Here is an 18851-nt window from a genome sequence, read left to right on the forward strand (position 1 = left end):
GAAGGCTTGAAAATTCTCTCACAGAAGATGCAACACACGCAAGCTTTAAATGGCAGAAGCAGGACCGAAACCCAGGTCTTCTGCTTCCTGTCATTGTGCTCGATGCAAAGAGAGGTCCAGGCCCATACACAATGGTTGGTGTGTACCTTCCAGGAATTCCCGGCCTGGCGGGAAAAGAAATCACAGGCACAGACTTCCATACTGGACGGGATGTGATGTACGTCTAAGGTACGGATGTTACCTGTGGAAGTGTGGACAGGCGCTGCATGGACACCCAGGAGCTCCCCAAACTTTAATATGGCTGGGAATGCCCTGGGGGTTGTGTTAAAATGCAAAGTCTGATTCAGTGGGTCTGGGGTGGGGCCTGAGACTTCTCAGTTCCAACAAGCTTCCAGGTGATGTCCATGCTTGGCCCACACTTGAGTAATAAGGATTTAGATATCCAGATTTTTCTCTGCATCATCTAATCTTCCACCTAAATGTCTAGAAAACAAAAGCAGAACAAAACAGTAACTACTATCAATTTAATAATGTCAATACATGTCACTCTTGGGCTTTTTAAAGGGGGCAGGCTGGGGTGACATTCAGTAGTCACAGCGTAAATATTCATTGTGCTCCCCATGTCATAGGGGTTTACAGCCTGGGAACAAATACAGAACTGACCTTCCACCCTTAACCACCTTACTCTTTACAGAGGAGATGAGTCAAAATAAACAGCAAAAGAACTGGTTGGCTCCAGTCTGCCCAACTATACAGTACACATCGACACTCATAGAAAGACCCAGAAAAATATGAATAGGCCTCAGACTGTGCTCACCAGCAGGTGTCCATACCCTCCCACCCGGTCTTTCTGTGTCCCCCTGGACCCACTGCGCAGACCAGGACAGGCATTCCAAAATCGCAAATCTGGGCCGTTATAGTCCCCGACTCTACCACCCCATTTAAAACCTCCCTTGCTTTCTTTCCCTACTGCTCCTGGCAGAGTCTGCAAGGCCCCCACGTGCTGTACTCTTGCCCCACAGTCTGCACACACCATTGGTCGGAACACAGGATTTAACTCCATCTTCACCTTCCTATGTGAGAAACCGCCTCCAGCGTGTTAGACCATCCGGAAGCAGCCTGCTCTCAAAGATGACGAGGGCGTGAGCGGCCAGGGAGTCAGCACTAACTTCTGCCACCCCGGAAGGCCTTCTAGGGAGGGCAGGTGGCTGCCTTATATATGGGAGGAAAAAGACAAGGTCAGGGGAGGTGAACGTAGGGGCATCGGGGTTGGGATGGTGGAGAGGTTTCACCAGGAGTGTTACGGCCCAAAGAACTTGAAAACAAAAGTACATTCAAGATCCTATGACAAATTTAGAAGAGGTTTCAGAAGGTTACAGGAATCTGAAATAGTATATGGAATCAGAAGTCTTCCTTAGTAGTCCAGACTACCAGATCTCTAACTTTAGCCCTGAGTTTTCTTGAACTCAAGACTTAAGCTGCCAAGTGCCTATCTGAATATCTCCCCCAAGAACAGTGCCCCCCTCCCTACCCCCTCAATACAATTAATCTGAAACTAAACTCACAACTTCTTTCTTAAATCCGCTCTTCTGCCTTTTTTTCCTCTCAACTACTAGTGCATTACTTGCACCCTCTTTGACCCTTTCCCCTTGCCCTGTTACCAGTTATATAGTCTCCCACTTGTCCGACCCCTCTCTCCATTGCCATCCCCATCAACATTGTCTTTCCGGCTTGCTTTTCTCTTGGACTTTCTGCTCATCTCCCAATTCAAAGCACTCCCTACCTTACCTGCATCTTCCCTCCATGGCCTTCCCCACTCACCTTCTGTGGATTTCTACCAGCTACTGAAGAAAATTCAAACTCCTTGGTTTGCCTTTCCAAGTCCCCCTCCACCTGCCTTCTGCCTTTGGTGGCTTATCTTCCATCCCCACTGCCCATTCGCTCCAGCCTAATGGAGCTGTTGCCCTCTTCCTGAAAACCTGATGGGCCTTCCCAAATGGGACTGCCTCTAGTGATTGTCTCGCCCCTACCCTGTCCAAATCTTACCTGTTCTTCAAGGCTTATCTCAGATGTACTGCACATCTACTGCGAAGTCTCCTGGTCACAAGAGATGGTTCCTCAGAACTCCCAGAGCACTGTGAAACTCTAGTAATTACACTGCATTCTACCAAGACAATAATAATGATGATGGATTCTTTGTGTGGCAGTATCTGTCAACAATAATTTCTTAGTTCTTAAGCATTTGCTGGCTGGGTATCTTGGACACCTCGTGTACCTCCTCCATGCCTCTTCTTTTCATCTGTAAAATGGTACAAGAGCCCCGGACTCCAAGGATTGTTGTGAGGACTCATTAGAATCATGCCTGACACCAAGTACCTAGTTAGTAAATGTGAGCTCTTACAACTGTGAGTACAGGGGAGCAATTTATATTGCTCAGACAACCCTGAGATGCCCTGAACTAGATCACATTACTATACGCTTTAAAAATATATTTTTTTATTTTTAGGAAAGGGAAGGGAGGAAGAGAGGGAGACAAACATCAGTGTGTGGTTGCCTCTTGCACACCCCCAACAGGGGACCTGGCCCGCAACCCAGCCATGTGCCCTGACTGAGAATCAAATCCATGAGCCTTCAGTTCACAGGCTGGCATTCAGTCCACTGAGCCACACCAGCCATGACTATTATGCTTTTTTTTATTGTATAAGTAATATAAAATTTACCACCTTAACCATTTTTAAGGCTACATATAATTCAGTAATGTTAAGTACATTCACATGTTTGTCCAGCCATTCTCCAGAACTCTTTTCATCTTGCAAAATGAACCTCTACACCTAATTAAACAATTCCCCATTTCCCCCTTCCTCCAGCCCCTGGCAAGCAATATTATTCTATTTTCTGTCTCTATGAATTGTATTATTATACTCTTTTTACAGACTGGGAAAACCAAGGTTCAGAGAGTAATTTGGTTTCGGGAGCAGAATCTGAACTTGAACCTAGGCCCCTATTCCTGCTGTGAGCCACTCGGAAATATGGCTTCACCTCACAGAGGTGATTCATTTACTTCCCCCCTGACGGTGATGGCAACTGCGGATCCAGGCCTTCCTCTGTGCCCATGCGATTGCAGCCATTCTTGCATGTAGTCTTCACAGCAGCCGTGCAGTCATTGTGAGGGGGCGGTGTGCAATGGCAGTCCCATTTGGGAAGGCCCATCAGGTTTTCGGGAAGAGGGCAACAGCTCCATTAGGCTGGAGCAAATGGGCAGTGGGGATGGAAGATAAGCCACCAAAGGCAGAAGGCAGGTGGAGGGGGACTGGGAAAGGCAAAGCAAGGAGTCTGAATTTTCTTCAGTAGCTGGTACTGGCACAGTCTCTGGTACCGAACAGGGACACAGTAAACACGTTTGGTGAATCTGGGCCTATTTGATGCTTTTAAGTAGGCTAAACAAATGAGATAAGTTTGTTGTATCATTTTAATGCCATTGTTTACCTTTTTTTTTTTTTTTTACCATGGTGATAGTCTCAGGAGAAAACCAGCTGAAACGCATGAGGTCATAAAGAGCTTCCTAATCCTCTCCACCCCCCCTCTTCCTGCAAGGTCAGTCTGCTCTTCTCACCCCAGGCCAGTCCCCATCTGCCCCCTCATCTGCACCTCATCACCAGCTTGGCTGATCCACAGCCAAAGGCAGAGACAAATAGGCAGGCAGACAAAGGAGCGTAAGAGACTGTCCTCACTCTGCTTCCTCCCCCTGTCACTCCCTGCCCACACTCTTCCCTTTAGCTGTCCCCAATCCTGACCATTCTGGAACACGCTCTGTCCTCTCACGCCTCCATGACTTTGCACATGCTGTTCTTGTAGACCGGAATGCTGTCTGTCCCTCCCCTTGTTCTCCACCTACAAGACTCCTACAGTTTTTGCAAGCCAGCTCAGATGTCATCTCCTCTGTGAAGCCTCCTCCTGTCCCCCGGCTAGGAGTTCGCCCCTCTCCTTGGTGCACGCTAGCTAGCTCATCATCTTACACTCTAACAGCTGGACTGCAATGACTGCAAGTCGGTGTGTCCCCAGCTCCTTGGGCTGTGTTGAGGCTTCATCACTGCTCCTGGCAGGGTCAAGAGAGAAGCCCAGGTCACTTCAGTTTTTTTTTTATATTCCAGGTATAATTTGAAAATGAAGAGATGAAAAAACATCATCACAAATATGGAGGCACAGTTTTAAATGTTTAACAAATTAATACTTGTAGTACAAAAAGTTACAACATAATTGCGCAGCTCACAAGACAATGATAGGGTTTATTAAAACAACAATTTACAGTGTTCCCTAGCCAGGGTGGCCTATTAGTAAGAAACAAGCTTAAGGACATACAAGGAGGATCTTTGATCAAATTGTCAGTGGATCTGACATAACCTACAACTCTGTCTGGAGACCCTGGACAAATGGTTCTTCTGGCCCCTTTTCCCAGGGGATAGGCTGTGCTGCTGCCTCTGCACACAGTAGGTGCTCATTGTTTGCCGAATGATGGGACAAATACAGTTTTCCAAGTTGGTTATCAAAAACCCAAGTACAATAAAGTATTCCTGAGAAACAATGAAGCCCTGAACAATGAGCAGGAAGTCACCTCCTCCTCCAGTGACCTCAACCCTCAGAGTCCAGCTGAAGGCTGCAACAGGAAGCCCCTCACCCACTTTCTTTCCTCCCCCCACCTTCATCTCCCCTACCCCCAGCCCCCCACCCCGGTGCAACAAAAGCAGTCACGCTTCCCATCTTTCTCAGCCTCTCTTCTACACCCTCTGGAGGATCCCAGGTGAAGAAAGAAAAACACTTACAGGAGACTAGCAGCCAAGCTGGGTTTAGAGGGTCGCCCTGCCCCCAGCCGGGCCTAGGAATAAAAGAAACAGCCGAGGACAAAGGATTTAAAGCACTGGAGCAAGTGGGGAGAAAAGGCCTGAGAAAGTTTACAAAGCAATCTGTCAGAGAAGGGATGAAAAGCAAGCCCTGCTGAGCGGAGGGACTTGGCCACTCAGCTCTCTTCACCTTAGGCCCAGTTAGATACCCGCAATTATTAAGCCACAGTAGGAACCGATCTCCCTCCTGTTGTCCCCGAGGGTTCCCTAAGGGTGAGGCCTTAACGTGCTAGGTTCCTGGCAACTCTAAACACCTCTGCTCTACTGGGCTCAGTTCACCACACTGGTCCATCTACTAGTTCCCTCTGGATTTCCAGCAGAAACATTATGGAAGGGTAAGGTCACCAGCAGAAACTCACAGCTACCAAGCTATTCTGACATCTCAGATTTTCTGAGCCAGTGAACATGTCCACAGGCCTCTTTGGAAGTCACCCAAGGCAGGATTAATAACAACTATCATATGAGTGCTCACTTTAAAGTCATCTCGTTCGGTGCTCACCGCCACCTCAGGTGTGATCACCCCATTTTACAGAAAGGGAAATGGGCCTGGAGAGATTAAAAGACTTTCCAGAGGATACACAGCCTGGATCCCAACCCAGGTCTGTCTGATCTTGACTGCCTTCCGGGGACCCTCTGCGACTCTTTTCTTTTTTTGTGATGGTAGTGGTGGCGGTACTTCTACCAATTTTAGCTGGGGTGTAATGGTACAATCCTGTGGTATCTAAATTATTCCTACCCTCACAGTTTGGGGTGAGGAGGAGGAGGAGAGTCTGCCTCATGGCTGAAGAGAGTCCTAGTTCCTTTTAGACACTTGAGTAATTTAACCATAAATAACCGGGCACTGGGAACAGGACACTCACCAATAAAAGCATAGCCTGGAGTTATGTTCGAGAAAAGAAATTCAAGTCACTCAGTGGGTGGATGTGTCTGCAAAACAAAAGCAAAGCCCCTTTCCCAGAGCAGGCAGAGAAGTCTCCTGTACAGTTAGAGACAACAGGCTTCTGGGCACATAGCCAAGGTTCTGGGGATATTTATAACTTGAAGAGGGTGGGAGTCCCTAATAAGCTGCTATATTCTTTTTCCATCACTTCCCTCTCCAAGGCTACAGCGAGCTCAGAGCTCTTCCCCACGCAGAATGCCTGCCATTCCTAGTGCTGGGCTTCCATTGTCTAATTTTCTCATCCTGGCTGGGGAAAGGGAAGGCTGTGAGTCCTTCCGTTCGGAAGAAATCCAGCTGAATGCAGCTTAGCTGCTGGTGGTATTTCTTGGCTAGCCACTGTGGTCTCAGAGGGATCTGCCTATGAGCCTGTGGTTTCGGAGCTGCCTGAGACTCTTTGGGATCCGCCTACAATCTCTGGGCTTTGCCTGCAAGTCTACGGATTCGAGATCTACCTGCGGATCTGAAATATCCGGGATCTGCCGGTAGCTATCTCTAGAATCTTTCCTAAAGCCTGAAGTCTCAGAAGAACTCCGCCTGCGGATTCGGAATCTGTTTGGGGGCCTCCCGGATCTTGGAGCAGGGATCTCGTGGGTCTTTTACAGGCCAGGAGGTAAGTCTGTTTGTTCTCAGCTCGGGTTTTCAGCTTCTCATTTTCAGCCGATCACGGACTGCTAACATCCCGAGGGGCCACCCGGCTCAAGCCTTCAGAGTCTCAATCATTGCCAGGGGCCACCAAGAACCCTTTGGGCGGACAAACCCTCAGGATCGTAAGGTCGGCCCCTTCCAGTCTGAGGTCTGCCGGGCTTGCTCCTCCTCACGCGCCCTATCCCCCACCCTTGCTCAGGGTTTAGGCTTTTCCTCTGCTAGGCGTAACTCAGCCCACCCCTTAAGGGTCGCCCTCTTTAGAAAGACGCGGTCAGACTCCCCTATAGGGTTAACAGCGCCAGAATTTGGACACCGCCTGGCCCAGCCTAGGACCCCACTCGCTAATCCTTTGCTGGCGCGGGGCCTCTTGGGAGTTGCAGTCCCCGTAGCAGCGTGCGAACGCCGCGGGCGCTGATGGGAGATGTAGTGCGTGAGCCAAGCTCAAAGTTGTACATCTTGGATGCTGAGTCTCCCCTGGGGAGTGGGCGGCTGCCTCTTTCCTCTCTATCCCCGGCTGCCAAATGAGTACTAATTCCAGAGAAAGCTAACGCAGGCCAGCGCCTAAATTAGGCCCGACATCGCAATTAAGTTTCTACTCAAGATAAACTTCTAGGGACGTGAGGACAAGCAGGGCAATTTCCCTGCCTTAATCGGGCTTTTGTCTCCAACAGAAGAAAGCAGAAGATACTCTGTCTTGGCTAGGAGGAACGCGCTTCTTTTTTTACCCTTTTGTTCTTTTCCCTCCTTGGCTTTTGGCCCCTGACTGGCCTTTGTACGCCAGAATGGAACTCAAACTCCCGACAGGCCACAGGGGCAGGCGCAGGCGTGATAGAGGCTCCCGGTCGTGCTACAGTGGCCGGCCTAGTGTTCGGCTTCTCATTGGCAGAGCATTTTCGAGCTTCGCTCGCTGATTGGCTGAGGCAGCTGCCGGAAAGGGCCCAGCCTCAAGATGCAAGAGCGGAGGCGTTCCGTGGGCTGGGCTGGGAGCCTCCTCCCTGAGACTGCAGCAGCTTGACCCCCGGCCCGGCAGGGACATTGCCAGGGAGCTGTCCTAGCAAATTCCGGCACTGCCTCCACCCCATGGTGGCGGAGACACAGAGGGCGGGTAGCGCTCTAGGGTCAGGGAGGAGAGTGACCCTGCCCGGGCTCAGGGCCCTCCCCAGCCGCCTGGCGACCAGAACTCCAGCCCTGGGGAGTGGGCAGGGCCTGTTTTCTATGCCTCACGCCCTGCTTTTCGCCTTCTTTAGTGCTGTCTGCTAGCCGCTTTTCCTGCTCTCTCTCCTGGGAGGCGAATCCTTGAGCCCGAGATGGCAGCCACCCTGCTTATGGCTGGGTCCCAGGTAAGCCAGGGGTGGCTTCGCGGACCCTGCCTCTGCTTACCCACCTGGTCCCGGCGTTACTTTGCTCTGCAAGTACCTATGGGAATTTTCCTGGGATTAGTAATTAGCTCGTTTCCGTATTCTGCCTCCAGGGATCTAGTACCAGACCTGTTTAGCCACAGACGAGTATTTATTGAACACCTGCCTTATGCATTTAAATACCGGAGAGAGAAAAGATGGATGAAACGGGCCCTTGCTCACAATCTATAGGGAGATGGATGTATCCGGTTAACTGCGATACAACGTGATAAGAGCTCTGTTTTCTGAAGAACAAAGTGCTGTGTGGGAACGAAGGAGTGGGAGTGATTAATTCTATCCCAGGGGTCCGAGGGAGGAGGGGCACTCAAGAATAGTTGGTACCGGAACAGGGCCTGAAAGAAGAGTAGAATTTTCAGATGGTATATTTCCAAATATAAGGCCCAGCTCTTATATTTGTACCTTATTTTGCTTCATATGTTTTTTTTTTTAATTTCTTAAAACCCTTTGTCACTTACATATTTGTCAGTTTAAGGTTTTCCTCATCTAGGGTGAAAAAAAGAATAGTAGGATATCTGTAGTTTAAGAAAGATATTCCAGGAAAAGATGAAGATTGTGAGTGAAGGTATGGAGCGACAGAGGTGCTAGATGTGTTCTGAGCAAAGTACAGCTAGAGGATAAGGTTCTGATGGTGGGCAGGGATATCTGGTCATTCATCCAGAGCAATTAGCTTGCAAATTGCTCCCCTCTTTACTATATCTCTCTTTAGCTTTTCCCCCACCCCACAAAAAACCCTCGCCTCATCACCAGCCCACCCCCCCGGCACTTAACCCACCACCCATTTTTTTTCCTCTTTGGACTCTACAAAGCAGACTTAATACCTTTCACTTCCTCAGCAGTTCTAACCATGTCTGTAATTTCAAGGAGAAAAACTGGTCCTAACCTCTGAGATACCAAGTAATGAGGAAGCATTGTGTGATTTCAGGCACCCGTGACATTTGAAGATATGGCCATGTACCTCACCCGGGAAGAATGGAGACCCCTGGACCCTACACAAAGAGAGCTTTACAGGGATGTTATGCAGGAGAATTATGGAAATGTTGTCTCATTAGGTAAGTAAGGGTTCTCTTCCATTCTTCACCCCACATTTTTGAGGCTGTGTCAAAAATGGCTTAGCTCTTTCAACACAACCTACTTGTTTAATTTTTAAGGCACTAAACTGGATATTGGCTTGAGTTGAGTCCTCACAAATATTTGAGTGTGGGAACATCAGGGTCGTGTTGTCTAAAAAGAAAGAATGTTTCTGCATATTTTAAAAACATTTAGATTTCTTGTGCTCTGAGACATTTGCCTTTTTCCAGCCCGTTTGTACAAGTCACTGACCAAACAAATCTGATAAATTGGTATCCAGGATATAAATACCCCCCCATAGCCCTGGCTGATGTGGCTCAGTGGATTGAGTGCCAGCCTGCAAACCGAACTGAAAGGTGGCGGGTTCAGTTCCCAGTTAGGGCGCATGCCCAGATTGCAGGCCAGGTCCCCAGTTGCGGGTGTGTAAGGAGCAACCAGTTGCTGTATCTCTTGCACATCCATGTTTCTCTCCCTCTTTTTTGCCCTCCCTTCTCCTCTCTCTGAAAATAGATCAATACAAATTTTAAATGCCCCCATAAATATGTTTTTACTAGAAGATGGGAGGGTTCTGCCCCAGGGTCATGTGAGGACAAAAGCCACCTTTCTGTGTTCATTCTGGCTTCAGAGCGCTAGCTTTGCCTTAGGTCCTATATCTGGAGTAGGTGCTTGTCTAGAGATGTTCCAGAGTTGATCGTAGATTTGAGTATGTCAGGTGTTGTTCCAGAAAATCCTGAACTAAATGAGATTACAAATTGGTATATTAGTGAGGGAAGCTAATTTTTTTGATGATCAGCAATCCTGTCATTTCTCTTAGCTGTCCTTTGGTCCCAGTATAACCAGAACAAATAGTACGTTCTTGAGCTGAACAGCCTTTAAACTCACTTCGTCTCCTGTTTAGACTTGACAGAAACTGTGAACCATGTTAGCAACCATGTGAGCTTCACTGGGTGATCTGCCACTCATTAAAGACTAATCCTGTCTTTGAAATCTTTATTCCTATAGCCTATTCCAGGACAAAAGGCACATATGAGAGGTTTTCTTTTTAACTTGGGCTCTCTCTGATGTCCCAAGTTTCTTGGATCCGTCCTTTAGAAAAGCAACTGGAAATGAAGTTATATACCCAGATTTATTGCAATCTGTTTCCCAAATATTCCACTTAATCCAACAAAAGTAAGAAATAAGAATCTTAAAGAAATATGCATTTATATGTCTATGATTCAGTCCAAGGAGCACTTAAGGATGGAAGCATGGAAGCACCAAAAAAAAGGTTTTTGCCCAAGTAAGTTTGGGAGTGGGTTAAATGACGTTTACCAGGCTTGTTTGCATCAAGACTCTTTAGCACCTTTAACATGTTATCTGACACTGTGAGTTTCTAAGAAGATGTTGCATACATCATTTACCAAACTAATTTATCCACGAGCCCTTTTCTCCCAGCATACCTAGTAACCACTTTCTGAAGAGTGTACTAAGAAACACAGTTTGGGAAATGCAGTGTCTGGTAGAAAGTTTTTTTGTACAGAGTGGTTGTATATTTTGACTTCCATTTGAAGACTGTACTTAGTGCCAAGAGTGACCTACGCTAGGCATCTTTTTTGCTTTCTCCAACCTTCCCACCCCTGTTTTCATTAAAAGGTCACTGGAAAGTATCATTTGGCGATCAATCACTTTTTTGGTCAGTTAAAACTTGATATAGCCCCTGCTGATGTGGCTCAGTGGATTGAATGCCAGCCTGCAAACCAAAGGGTCGCCCGTTTGATTCCCAACTAGAGCACATGCCTGGGTTGTGGGCCGGGTCCACGGCAGGGAGCGCGGAGGAGGCAGCCACACATTGATGTTTCTCTCCCTCTCTTTCTCCCTCCCTTCTCTCTCTAAAAATGGATAAATGAGATCTTTTAAAAAACCTTGATATAAATAGATAAAAAAGTCATTTTTCTCTATGCTATCCCAGGAGGTTCTTAGTAAATATTATATAATAGTAATGATGAAGGCTTGATCAGTTAAAAACAAACACATATACACACATGCATTCATATATAAAGTATCTAGGCTTTTGGCTATTAGAAATTCTAATTTAGAGTCTTATAGTCTCTCTTCCTGGTTTTCTCCTTTTGAAAAATCAGGAATATATACAATTTTTACGAAGAACCATTGACATTATTGGTACAGAGCATGAACCTTTATCAGACAAACCTGAATTTGAATCCTGGCTCCACCATTTACTACATGACCTTCTGTGTTGTTGTTTTTTTTCCCAGCCACAGTCTACATTCAGTAAGTACCATTCAGATGTACAGCAAAGTGGCTAGAAAACCATGTACTCTGCAGAGTGGTCCCCCCACTGCTCCAAGCTCCCACCTAGCCCAGTACTTAGTTATCTTGACATTACTGACTCTATTTCCCATGCTGCCATCTGCACTCTTTGGCTGTTCTACAACCACCCATTTGTTCCGTTTCACCCCTTCGCCTTCTTCATCCAACTCCCAACTTCCCTCTCCACTGACACATGTCAGTCTGTTCTCTGTATCTGTGAGTATGACCTTTTGGATGTCACTTCTCTTAGTCTTGCATTTCTTATTTATAAAGTACAAATCATCATAATGCCTGACTCTCATGGCAAGTGAGGTAATTCGTGTAAAGGACTTAGCACAGTGCCTGGCACACAGTAGATAATTTTTGTGTGTTCATCAGTATTATTATTATTATTATTATTATTTACTCTTTATTACAGATTTTGAGATCAGGAGTGAGAACGAGGTGAATCCAAAGCAAGAGATTAGTGACGATGTAGAATTTGGGACTGCATCTGAAAGACCTGCTGGGAATGCTGAAGAAAATCCTGAAAGTGAAGAGGCCTTTGAGAGCAGGGATAGAGCCGAAGGACAGTGGGGAGATTTGACAGCAGAAGAGTGGGTCAGCTATCCTCTCCAGCAAGTCACGGATCTGCTTGTCCACAAAGAGGCTCACACAGGTATCCGATACCACATATGTTCTCACTGCGGAAAGGCCTTTAGTCAGATCTCAGACCTTAATCGACATCAGAAAACCCACACTGGAGATAGACCCTATAAGTGTTATGAATGCGGAAAGGGCTTCAGCCGGAGCTCGCACCTTATTCAGCATCAAAGAACACACACTGGGGAGAGACCCTACGACTGTAACGAGTGTGGGAAAAGTTTTGGAAGAAGCTCTCATCTCATCCAGCATCAGACAATCCACACTGGAGAAAAGCCCCACAAATGTAACGAGTGCGGGAAAAGTTTCTGCCGGCTGTCGCACCTAATCCAACACCAAAGGACCCACAGTGGGGAGAAGCCCTATGAGTGCGAGGAGTGTGGGAAAAGCTTCAGCCGGAGCTCGCACCTAGCTCAGCACCAGAGGACGCACACAGGCGAGAAGCCTTACGAGTGCAATGAATGTGGACGAGGCTTCAGTGAGAGGTCTGATCTCATCAAGCACTATCGGGTCCACACGGGAGAGAGGCCCTACAAGTGCGAGGAGTGTGGGAAGAACTTCAGTCAGAACTCTGACCTTGTGCGCCATCGTAGAGCCCACACGGGAGAAAAGCCGTACCACTGTAACGAATGTGGGGAGAACTTCAGCCGCATCTCACACCTGGTTCAGCACCAGAGAACCCACACCGGGGAAAAGCCGTATGAGTGTAACGCGTGTGGGAAAAGCTTCAGCCGGAGCTCTCACCTCATCACACACCAGAAAATTCACACTGGAGAGAAGCCCTATGAGTGCAACGAGTGTTGGCGAAGCTTTGGTGAAAGGTCAGATCTCATTAAGCACCAGAGAACCCACACAGGAGAGAAGCCTTATGAGTGTGTGCAGTGTGGAAAAGGTTTCACCCAGAGCTCCAACCTCATCACACATCAAAGAGTTCATACGGGGGAGAAGCCTTATGAATGTACTGAATGCGAGAAGAGTTTCAGCCGGAGCTCAGCTCTTATTAAACATAAAAGAGTTCACACTGACTGAGTCTCGTAATTGTGACTGATAAATGATTCACTTGAAGGTACAATTTTATGTGCTATTAGAGAGCTCTCTCAAGACTGAGCTGCTTATACCATACTGAATTTCCTTGTCGTAGGCCACAGTTTGAAACATCGGTGAAGACAAGCCATTTGAAGTTCTGACCCATGGCTTTGGGAATATTCTTCCCTCTTAAACATAGTGATTTTTATTCAAGCAGTATTAATGAAGTGCTTCATTGAACTCAGCCCCACAAGTAACTGGAACTCTGAAGTCTAGAGGATAAATGCTGATAAATACTCAGGCGTGGAAATAGAGTAAATTTTTAAAAGTTCTTCTTCTAGCCCTGACTCAAAAAACTGTGCTAAGGGCAATCAATGTTGAACTGTAATAGGGTGGCCACAGCTCTTTTGGAAAAGGATGAGAGACTTTGCCTGAATTGCCACACTTATTCACTTACCATAGTTGGGCACATACATCTTCCCTTTCAAAGGGCTTTTTCCTTGAATTGCTCATGCACTTGTAGCTTTCCAACTTCCTGAGAGCTGGATTCTGCACTTTGAAGGCAATGATCATATCTTTTCTTCTCATTGTTTCTAATTAGCTTTTTTAAAGCTTGCATTTTTGTGAAAGCTAACTGAGGATATGGATTGCAAGGAAAAATGAAACAGGTTCGGGGACCAAGGACTCATCAGTGATGGTGATTTTAGCAACTGACGCCCACTGTTGTTATTGCCACTAATCAGAATTTGTTAATTTCCTTTGGGGATCATTGTAGGGAACACTGCAATGAAAATAGCTTCAAGGAAAGATGGGACCATAAGCGATGGTGGAGCCTAAGGAGCAAGTGGAATTGATGACTTCAGGGAAGGAAGCAGAGTCCCTTCCCAAGGAACACAGGTCATTTCTGTGTTCTTTCCCCTTTGCCCTTTAAGATCACTTCTTCCTATACTGCTAACTCTAGGATCTGACAAGGGCCACATCCCAGTGTTTCTCTTAGCTTGCGTAAGGGCATGTGTGTGTACAGTAAAATGTGTCTTCCTGTGGTTTTTCCCATAGCAGAAACAGAATTCACACAGACGTAGCATGTGACTGGGTGATGTTGATTGTGTAGCAGAGCTACAGACATAATCCAGTGGGAGAAATGTCCTTTTCACTGTATGAAGAAAAAATTTGAGCACGAGTGCTCTAGTGTGCACTCTTTCGTAAGGTCTGCCCTTGGACAGAACTAAGCACTTGTTCATGTGTGTCAGCCCACTGTGGGATATGAGGACGGGACAGATGGGTTGATTGTCCTGTTCTGAGACTGAATATCTTCTCTTTGGGCTAGTCACAAGGAATTAATAAACGTATAGGAATGTACTTTCATCCTCTCAGCCTACAGATACAAAGTGATTACCAGTTGACTTAATCTAAGCCCAGTAGTGTCAGTTCTCCCACCTCAGCCCAACTGAGAATTAAGGAATGTCCCCAATGTTTGTGCTTATCCAAGTATTTGAGGGTGTGAGTGGAAGGGAATTAATGCCCAGGAGATGGGATTCAAGGAAGGAAAGTTTTTATTTTTGAGTGTGCCTCAAGGTATTTCTACTGTGCTTTGTTGTGAGAGTTTTAACATTTGAAACCTACTTTTGCCATAGCTCTTGGGCAGCTGGTGTTAAAAGAGCCAGTGGTCTCTCTAAAGTAGTGTGCTGTACTGAGTTACGACCCACAGCTGTGTGGGACTAACACGACCTCCAAAGTAGCAAAAAATCCCATTCCACCAACGAGCTTTTTTTCTGTTGTGACTCCTATTTAAATACAAACCCCGGGCAGGGAGCCTGTTTTTTGTTCTATATGACCTCTTGCCAACCAATACCCTCTTGCTAGGGTATTCATGTTTTAATTGTTGAATGACTTACATGTTCTTGATGACTAAACTAAAATATGCCTTGTACCATATCAGTGTTGCCGATGGTTTTAATGAATATCAAAGTTCTGTTTCGGTGAGCTCCTAGGGCTTTAGAGTGGCCATAGAAGACAGCATCTTCATGACATAACTCTATTTCACTTTCTTTTCCTTCCCGACTCTCCCGTCCCGCCCCTAACCTGTGCCTGCTGCTGCTTTGGCATCTTAAGTACCCCAGCCACCTCTCCATACATGTCCACTCCAGCTGGGAAGTTAAAAGGGCAAGGGCCAGACCAGCTCTGTCTCCTCTCTGTCTGCCAGTTGCTGCCCATTTGTTGAACTTTGTGTAGAAGTTATGCATTGGACTCTCTTTGCTAATGCTTTTTGCATGCCTTCTGCTCCCAAGACTCTGGCTGCTTCTGCACACACGCCCTGAACACTTTGTGCCTGTTTTCTATGGTTGTGGAGAGTGGATGAGTAAGTGTGTAGAGCAGTTTTCCTTGTGGTATATTGGTCACAGTTATTCTAGTGTCTCTCTATATCTGTATTATTCTAACAATATTCTATAATTAAAAGTATAATTTTTAAAATCAAAAAGCTGAGAATCATTTTAGTAATCCAGCACCAATTCATAAAATGGGTTTTCATCAGATACATTGAATTTGGGTGCAGTTATCTTTACATTCATGCATTTGTACTGATGTTCTTCTGGAAATTTGGGAGTACATTGGTGAGCCCTTGGATATTGTCATATTTTGGGAAGATGCAAAAACCTGAACAATTTCTTATGAAGATTAGGATGGTGGCAAGCAACATGGGAGTATTTGGTAGGCGTGACTCATTAGCGGGGGAAGGACATCCAAAAGGAAAGATGTAAGGAAGCCTTTTTGCTTTAAGGAGATATTTAGTCTTAAGAATACTAAAACAATGTCTACTGATCCAGTGTTGGGATTCCAGAACAGATAACTCTTAGAAACAGTCAAAGGCTCCCTATTTATGACATAATTGCACCGTCTTGCGGGTGGTGCCAGTGATTGTGATTATGGCAATGATTATGTGTTACCAGGCTGTGTCCACAATTTTTGAGTTACTTACAAGTAATTTTCTCTAATGAAATCTTTTTTAAGAAAATGAAGGGCCAGTCTAGGTAGAGGTAAGGAGTAGAAGTGCTTTAAATTGGGCAAAAATACAAACATGGAAGAAAAACTTGAGTTAATCTATAGCCAAAAGTTGGAAAAGAAATTTCATCAAAGCATTTTTTAAAAACTCTTTTGCGGTTTACATGATCAGCATTTTTAATTTCTGGAAAGGAAATTAAAAGAAAATGCCAGTTCACCTGCAGAAATTCACCTGGAGTCTTCCCTGTACGGCTATTTGATATATTAATGCTTCACCATTATTATAAAAAGAAGATTCCCTTTGTTCTCTAGGGGTTGGTTAGGCCTCTGCTTCCAGGACATTAGTTCCCCATCGAGTGCCCTGAAGTGATCATTTGTTCAATGGTTCTTTAGTGTTTCAAAAGTTAGTGTTCAAAAAGGAATTCGTGTGCCCTGGGAGAAAAGGACTCGGAAGCATTGGTTAGATACACATCTCTGCGGTGGTGTAGCTGATCTGGGCCTTGCTTCTCTACAGGAAACTTACAGGGCCATTAGTAAACAAAACCAACCAACCAACCTGAGGAGTAAAATTAATAGAAAAACTACTCTGTAGTGACCTAAAATTGTTTCGTGGTTAAAGCTACTATAGTATGTTTTCCTAAGTGCTTCATGTGCAAAGTTTGTATCGTTTTCAGCTTCTCCAAAGGTGGTTTAGTTTTTTACTGATACTACTCGGAGAGATTGAAGCTGATGACATCAAATTCTCATTTGGAATTTCATAGCAGCCCCTGTAGATGGCTACCTCATATGTATCTCCACTTGGAAATTACCCGAGCGTTCCTTAAAACCAAACCGCACACTGAACTCACCACTTTCTTCTACCACCCCCACCTGCCTCTATTTCCTGACTCACTCGTTGCCTAGTTATCCAGGCTAGAAACTTGCACGTCATACTTGACAATTCCTGCTCTTTTAGCCACCCTCCTGGTCAGTAGTATTAGTTGAATAAACTAGTCATCCAGAAGGGACCATACCACCTCTTAAATATTTTTCCAGCGCACCTACCTTGCTCCACTGCCACCACTTACCGTGTGACTTTGGTCAAGTTCCTTAGCTCTTCCGTTCCTTGGGTTTCCCATCATTAAATGGGAGGGATTCTATCTGCCTCATAGAGTTGCAAAGATTAAATGAGATAACGAAGCTCAAAATATTAGCTGCAATTATTCAGATCACTCACGGCCATGTCTTCCTAATGGAAACAACCTCCTAATGAGTCTCTCCTTTTCTATTTTCAAACCCCTTCAGTCTATTCTCCCTTGCTGCAACTAGAATGAGCTTCCTGAAGGGCAAACCCCTTCTTGCCACTCTTCCATGTACAACCTCTCCCAGATTCCCGTCACCAGCAGCAGACAGTACACTGCTGTGGTGTGATTTATGGGGAGCCATGATCCGGCCCCTGCTGGCCCCTCAGCTTCCATTCTCTGCACTTCTGCACTTGGCAACGCACTCCAAGTTGCATCTCTTCCTCTCTGCTCTTCTGGCCAACTCCTCCTCCTCCAGCTCTCACGCCAAGCTGGTAGGAAACCTTTCCTGATCGCACCAGACCGGATCCATCAGGTGTTCCTTTCAGTGTCCCCTGGATTTGTCCCGATCAAAGCACTTTCTTCCTGTTTTGTTGCCTGTTTACTTTCTCATCCCCTCCTTAGACTTGGCCGCCCTTGAAGAAGTCACTGCATCTTCCTCACCATTGTGCCTTCAACGCCTAGCAAACGTTTTACTTACAGTAGGCAGGCAACAAATATTTCTTGGGTAAACGAGAGGGAAATACGTATAAATTTCAGCCCCGCCAGCAGAGCTGGTGACTTCATTTCTAATTTGTTACAACACATGCCACTCATAAAAGAACTGTAGGAATCCTGTCATTGGATATCTACTGGGGCCTTTATGCAAAGGCCAGAAGGCTCCTAGAGGCAATGTGACCCACCTAAGACCCACCCTCGGCCCCACCCCCCTGGGTAAAGCTGGGATAAAGCCACCAGTTCCTTAGGGCTCATTGTCACCTTTGGAGGGTTATCTCAGTACAGATCTTTCTTTGTAACTTTGGGGACTTGTTACAAGGCAGGCTCTCCATACAGGGAGTTCAGGCCGGATTTCAGGCTCTCTGCTCTAGGTGTGGCCTCTGGTTAACCTCTGAATCCTCCAAGCCAAGCACATAAACGAATGGTTGTTAGTATTTCAGAGAAGATCAGATTCCTTTGAGACTCTAATGAAAGTTTTGGATCACTTGTTTTTATTGATTTTTTAAAAAAGATTTTATTTATTTTTAGTGAGATAGTCAAAGGAGGGAGAAAGAGAAACATCAGTGTATGAGAGATGCATTGACTAGTTGCCTCTTGCATGCCCTGAACTGGGGACCTGGTGCGAAACCCAGGCATGTGTCCTGACCAGGAATTGAACCCATAACCTTTTGGGTCACAGGCTGGTGATCAATCCACTGAGCCACACCAGCCAGGGTTTATTTTTGAGAGTCCTTTATATATTTTGGACATAATTCCTTTATTACATATATTATTTGCAAATATTTTCCCCAGTCTTTGGCTTGTCTTTTCATTCTCTCTCTCTCTCTCTCTCTCTTTTTTAAAGGTTTTGTTTATTTATTTTTAGAGAGTGTGGAAGGGAAAGAGAAAGAGAAGAAGAGAAACATTGATCAGTTGTCTCTCACACGTCCCCAACCCAGGACCTGGCCCACCACCCAGGCACGTCCCCAGACTGGGAATTAAACCAGTGACCCTTCAATTCGTGGGACAGTGCTCAACCCACTGAGCCACAACCATCAGGGCTTGTCTTTTCATTCTCTTAGTAGTGTCTTTGAAAGGACCAAAGTTTTAAATTTTGATTAAGCCCAGTTTTCTGATGGGATTTTTA

General features: G+C 45.9%; 1 protein-coding gene and 1 long non-coding RNA gene across 6 annotated transcripts; one reads left to right on the top strand and one right to left on the bottom strand.

Moving 5' to 3' along the window:
- Positions 1–10: 10 nt before the first annotated feature.
- On the bottom strand, positions 11–6381 carry LOC119042173 (uncharacterized). 2 transcript variants are annotated; one of them, XR_008390665.1, is made up of 5 exons: positions 6291–6381; positions 5759–5825; positions 2047–2164; positions 1034–1212; positions 11–483 (listed from the first exon to the last, which is right to left on the bottom strand). It is a non-coding gene; the product is annotated as an uncharacterized LOC119042173 (long non-coding RNA). The 2 variants fall into 2 exon arrangements; XR_005081169.2 differs by lacking the exons at positions 11–483; positions 1034–1212; positions 2047–2164 and adding an exon at positions 3608–4096.
- Positions 5858–18851, top strand: ZNF436 (zinc finger protein 436). Of its 4 annotated transcripts, none has more exons than XM_053660280.1 (4): positions 5858–6448; positions 8824–8950; positions 10191–10248; positions 11698–18851. In XM_053660280.1, exons 3-4 carry the CDS (start codon positions 10209–10211, stop codon positions 12948–12950), a joined length of 1293 nt encoding a protein of 430 aa, XP_053516255.1. In that variant the 5' UTR covers positions 5858–6448; positions 8824–8950; positions 10191–10208; the 3' UTR covers positions 12951–18851. The 4 variants fall into 4 exon arrangements, with proteins under 4 accessions (XP_053516255.1, XP_036991684.1, XP_036991687.1 ...); XM_037135789.2 differs by lacking the exon at positions 10191–10248 and adding an exon at positions 7731–7823 and having other exon boundaries at positions 5863–6448; positions 11698–18850; XM_037135792.2 differs by lacking the exon at positions 10191–10248 and having other exon boundaries at positions 5863–6448.

Source organism: Artibeus jamaicensis, unplaced genomic scaffold (genome assembly GCF_021234435.1).
Source record: "Artibeus jamaicensis isolate MK-2021 breed Jamaican fruit bat unplaced genomic scaffold, CSHL_Jam_final scaffold_847, whole genome shotgun sequence".
NCBI lineage: Eukaryota > Metazoa > Chordata > Mammalia > Chiroptera > Phyllostomidae > Artibeus > Artibeus jamaicensis.

What these genes read in the sequence shown, in the direction of transcription:
- ZNF436 (XM_037135789.2), top strand. Translation starts at nt 7,791, where the DNA reads ATGGCAGCCACCCTGCTTATGGCTGGGTCCCAG. An exon ending in TGCTTATGGCTGGGTCCCAG is followed by an intron (nt 7,824 to 8,823) that starts GTAAGCCAGGGG and finishes GTGTGATTTCAG; the next exon opens with GCACCCGTGACATTTGAAGA. An exon ending in TGGAAATGTTGTCTCATTAG is followed by an intron (nt 8,951 to 11,697) that starts GTAAGTAAGGGT and finishes TCTTTATTACAG; the next exon opens with ATTTTGAGATCAGGAGTGAG.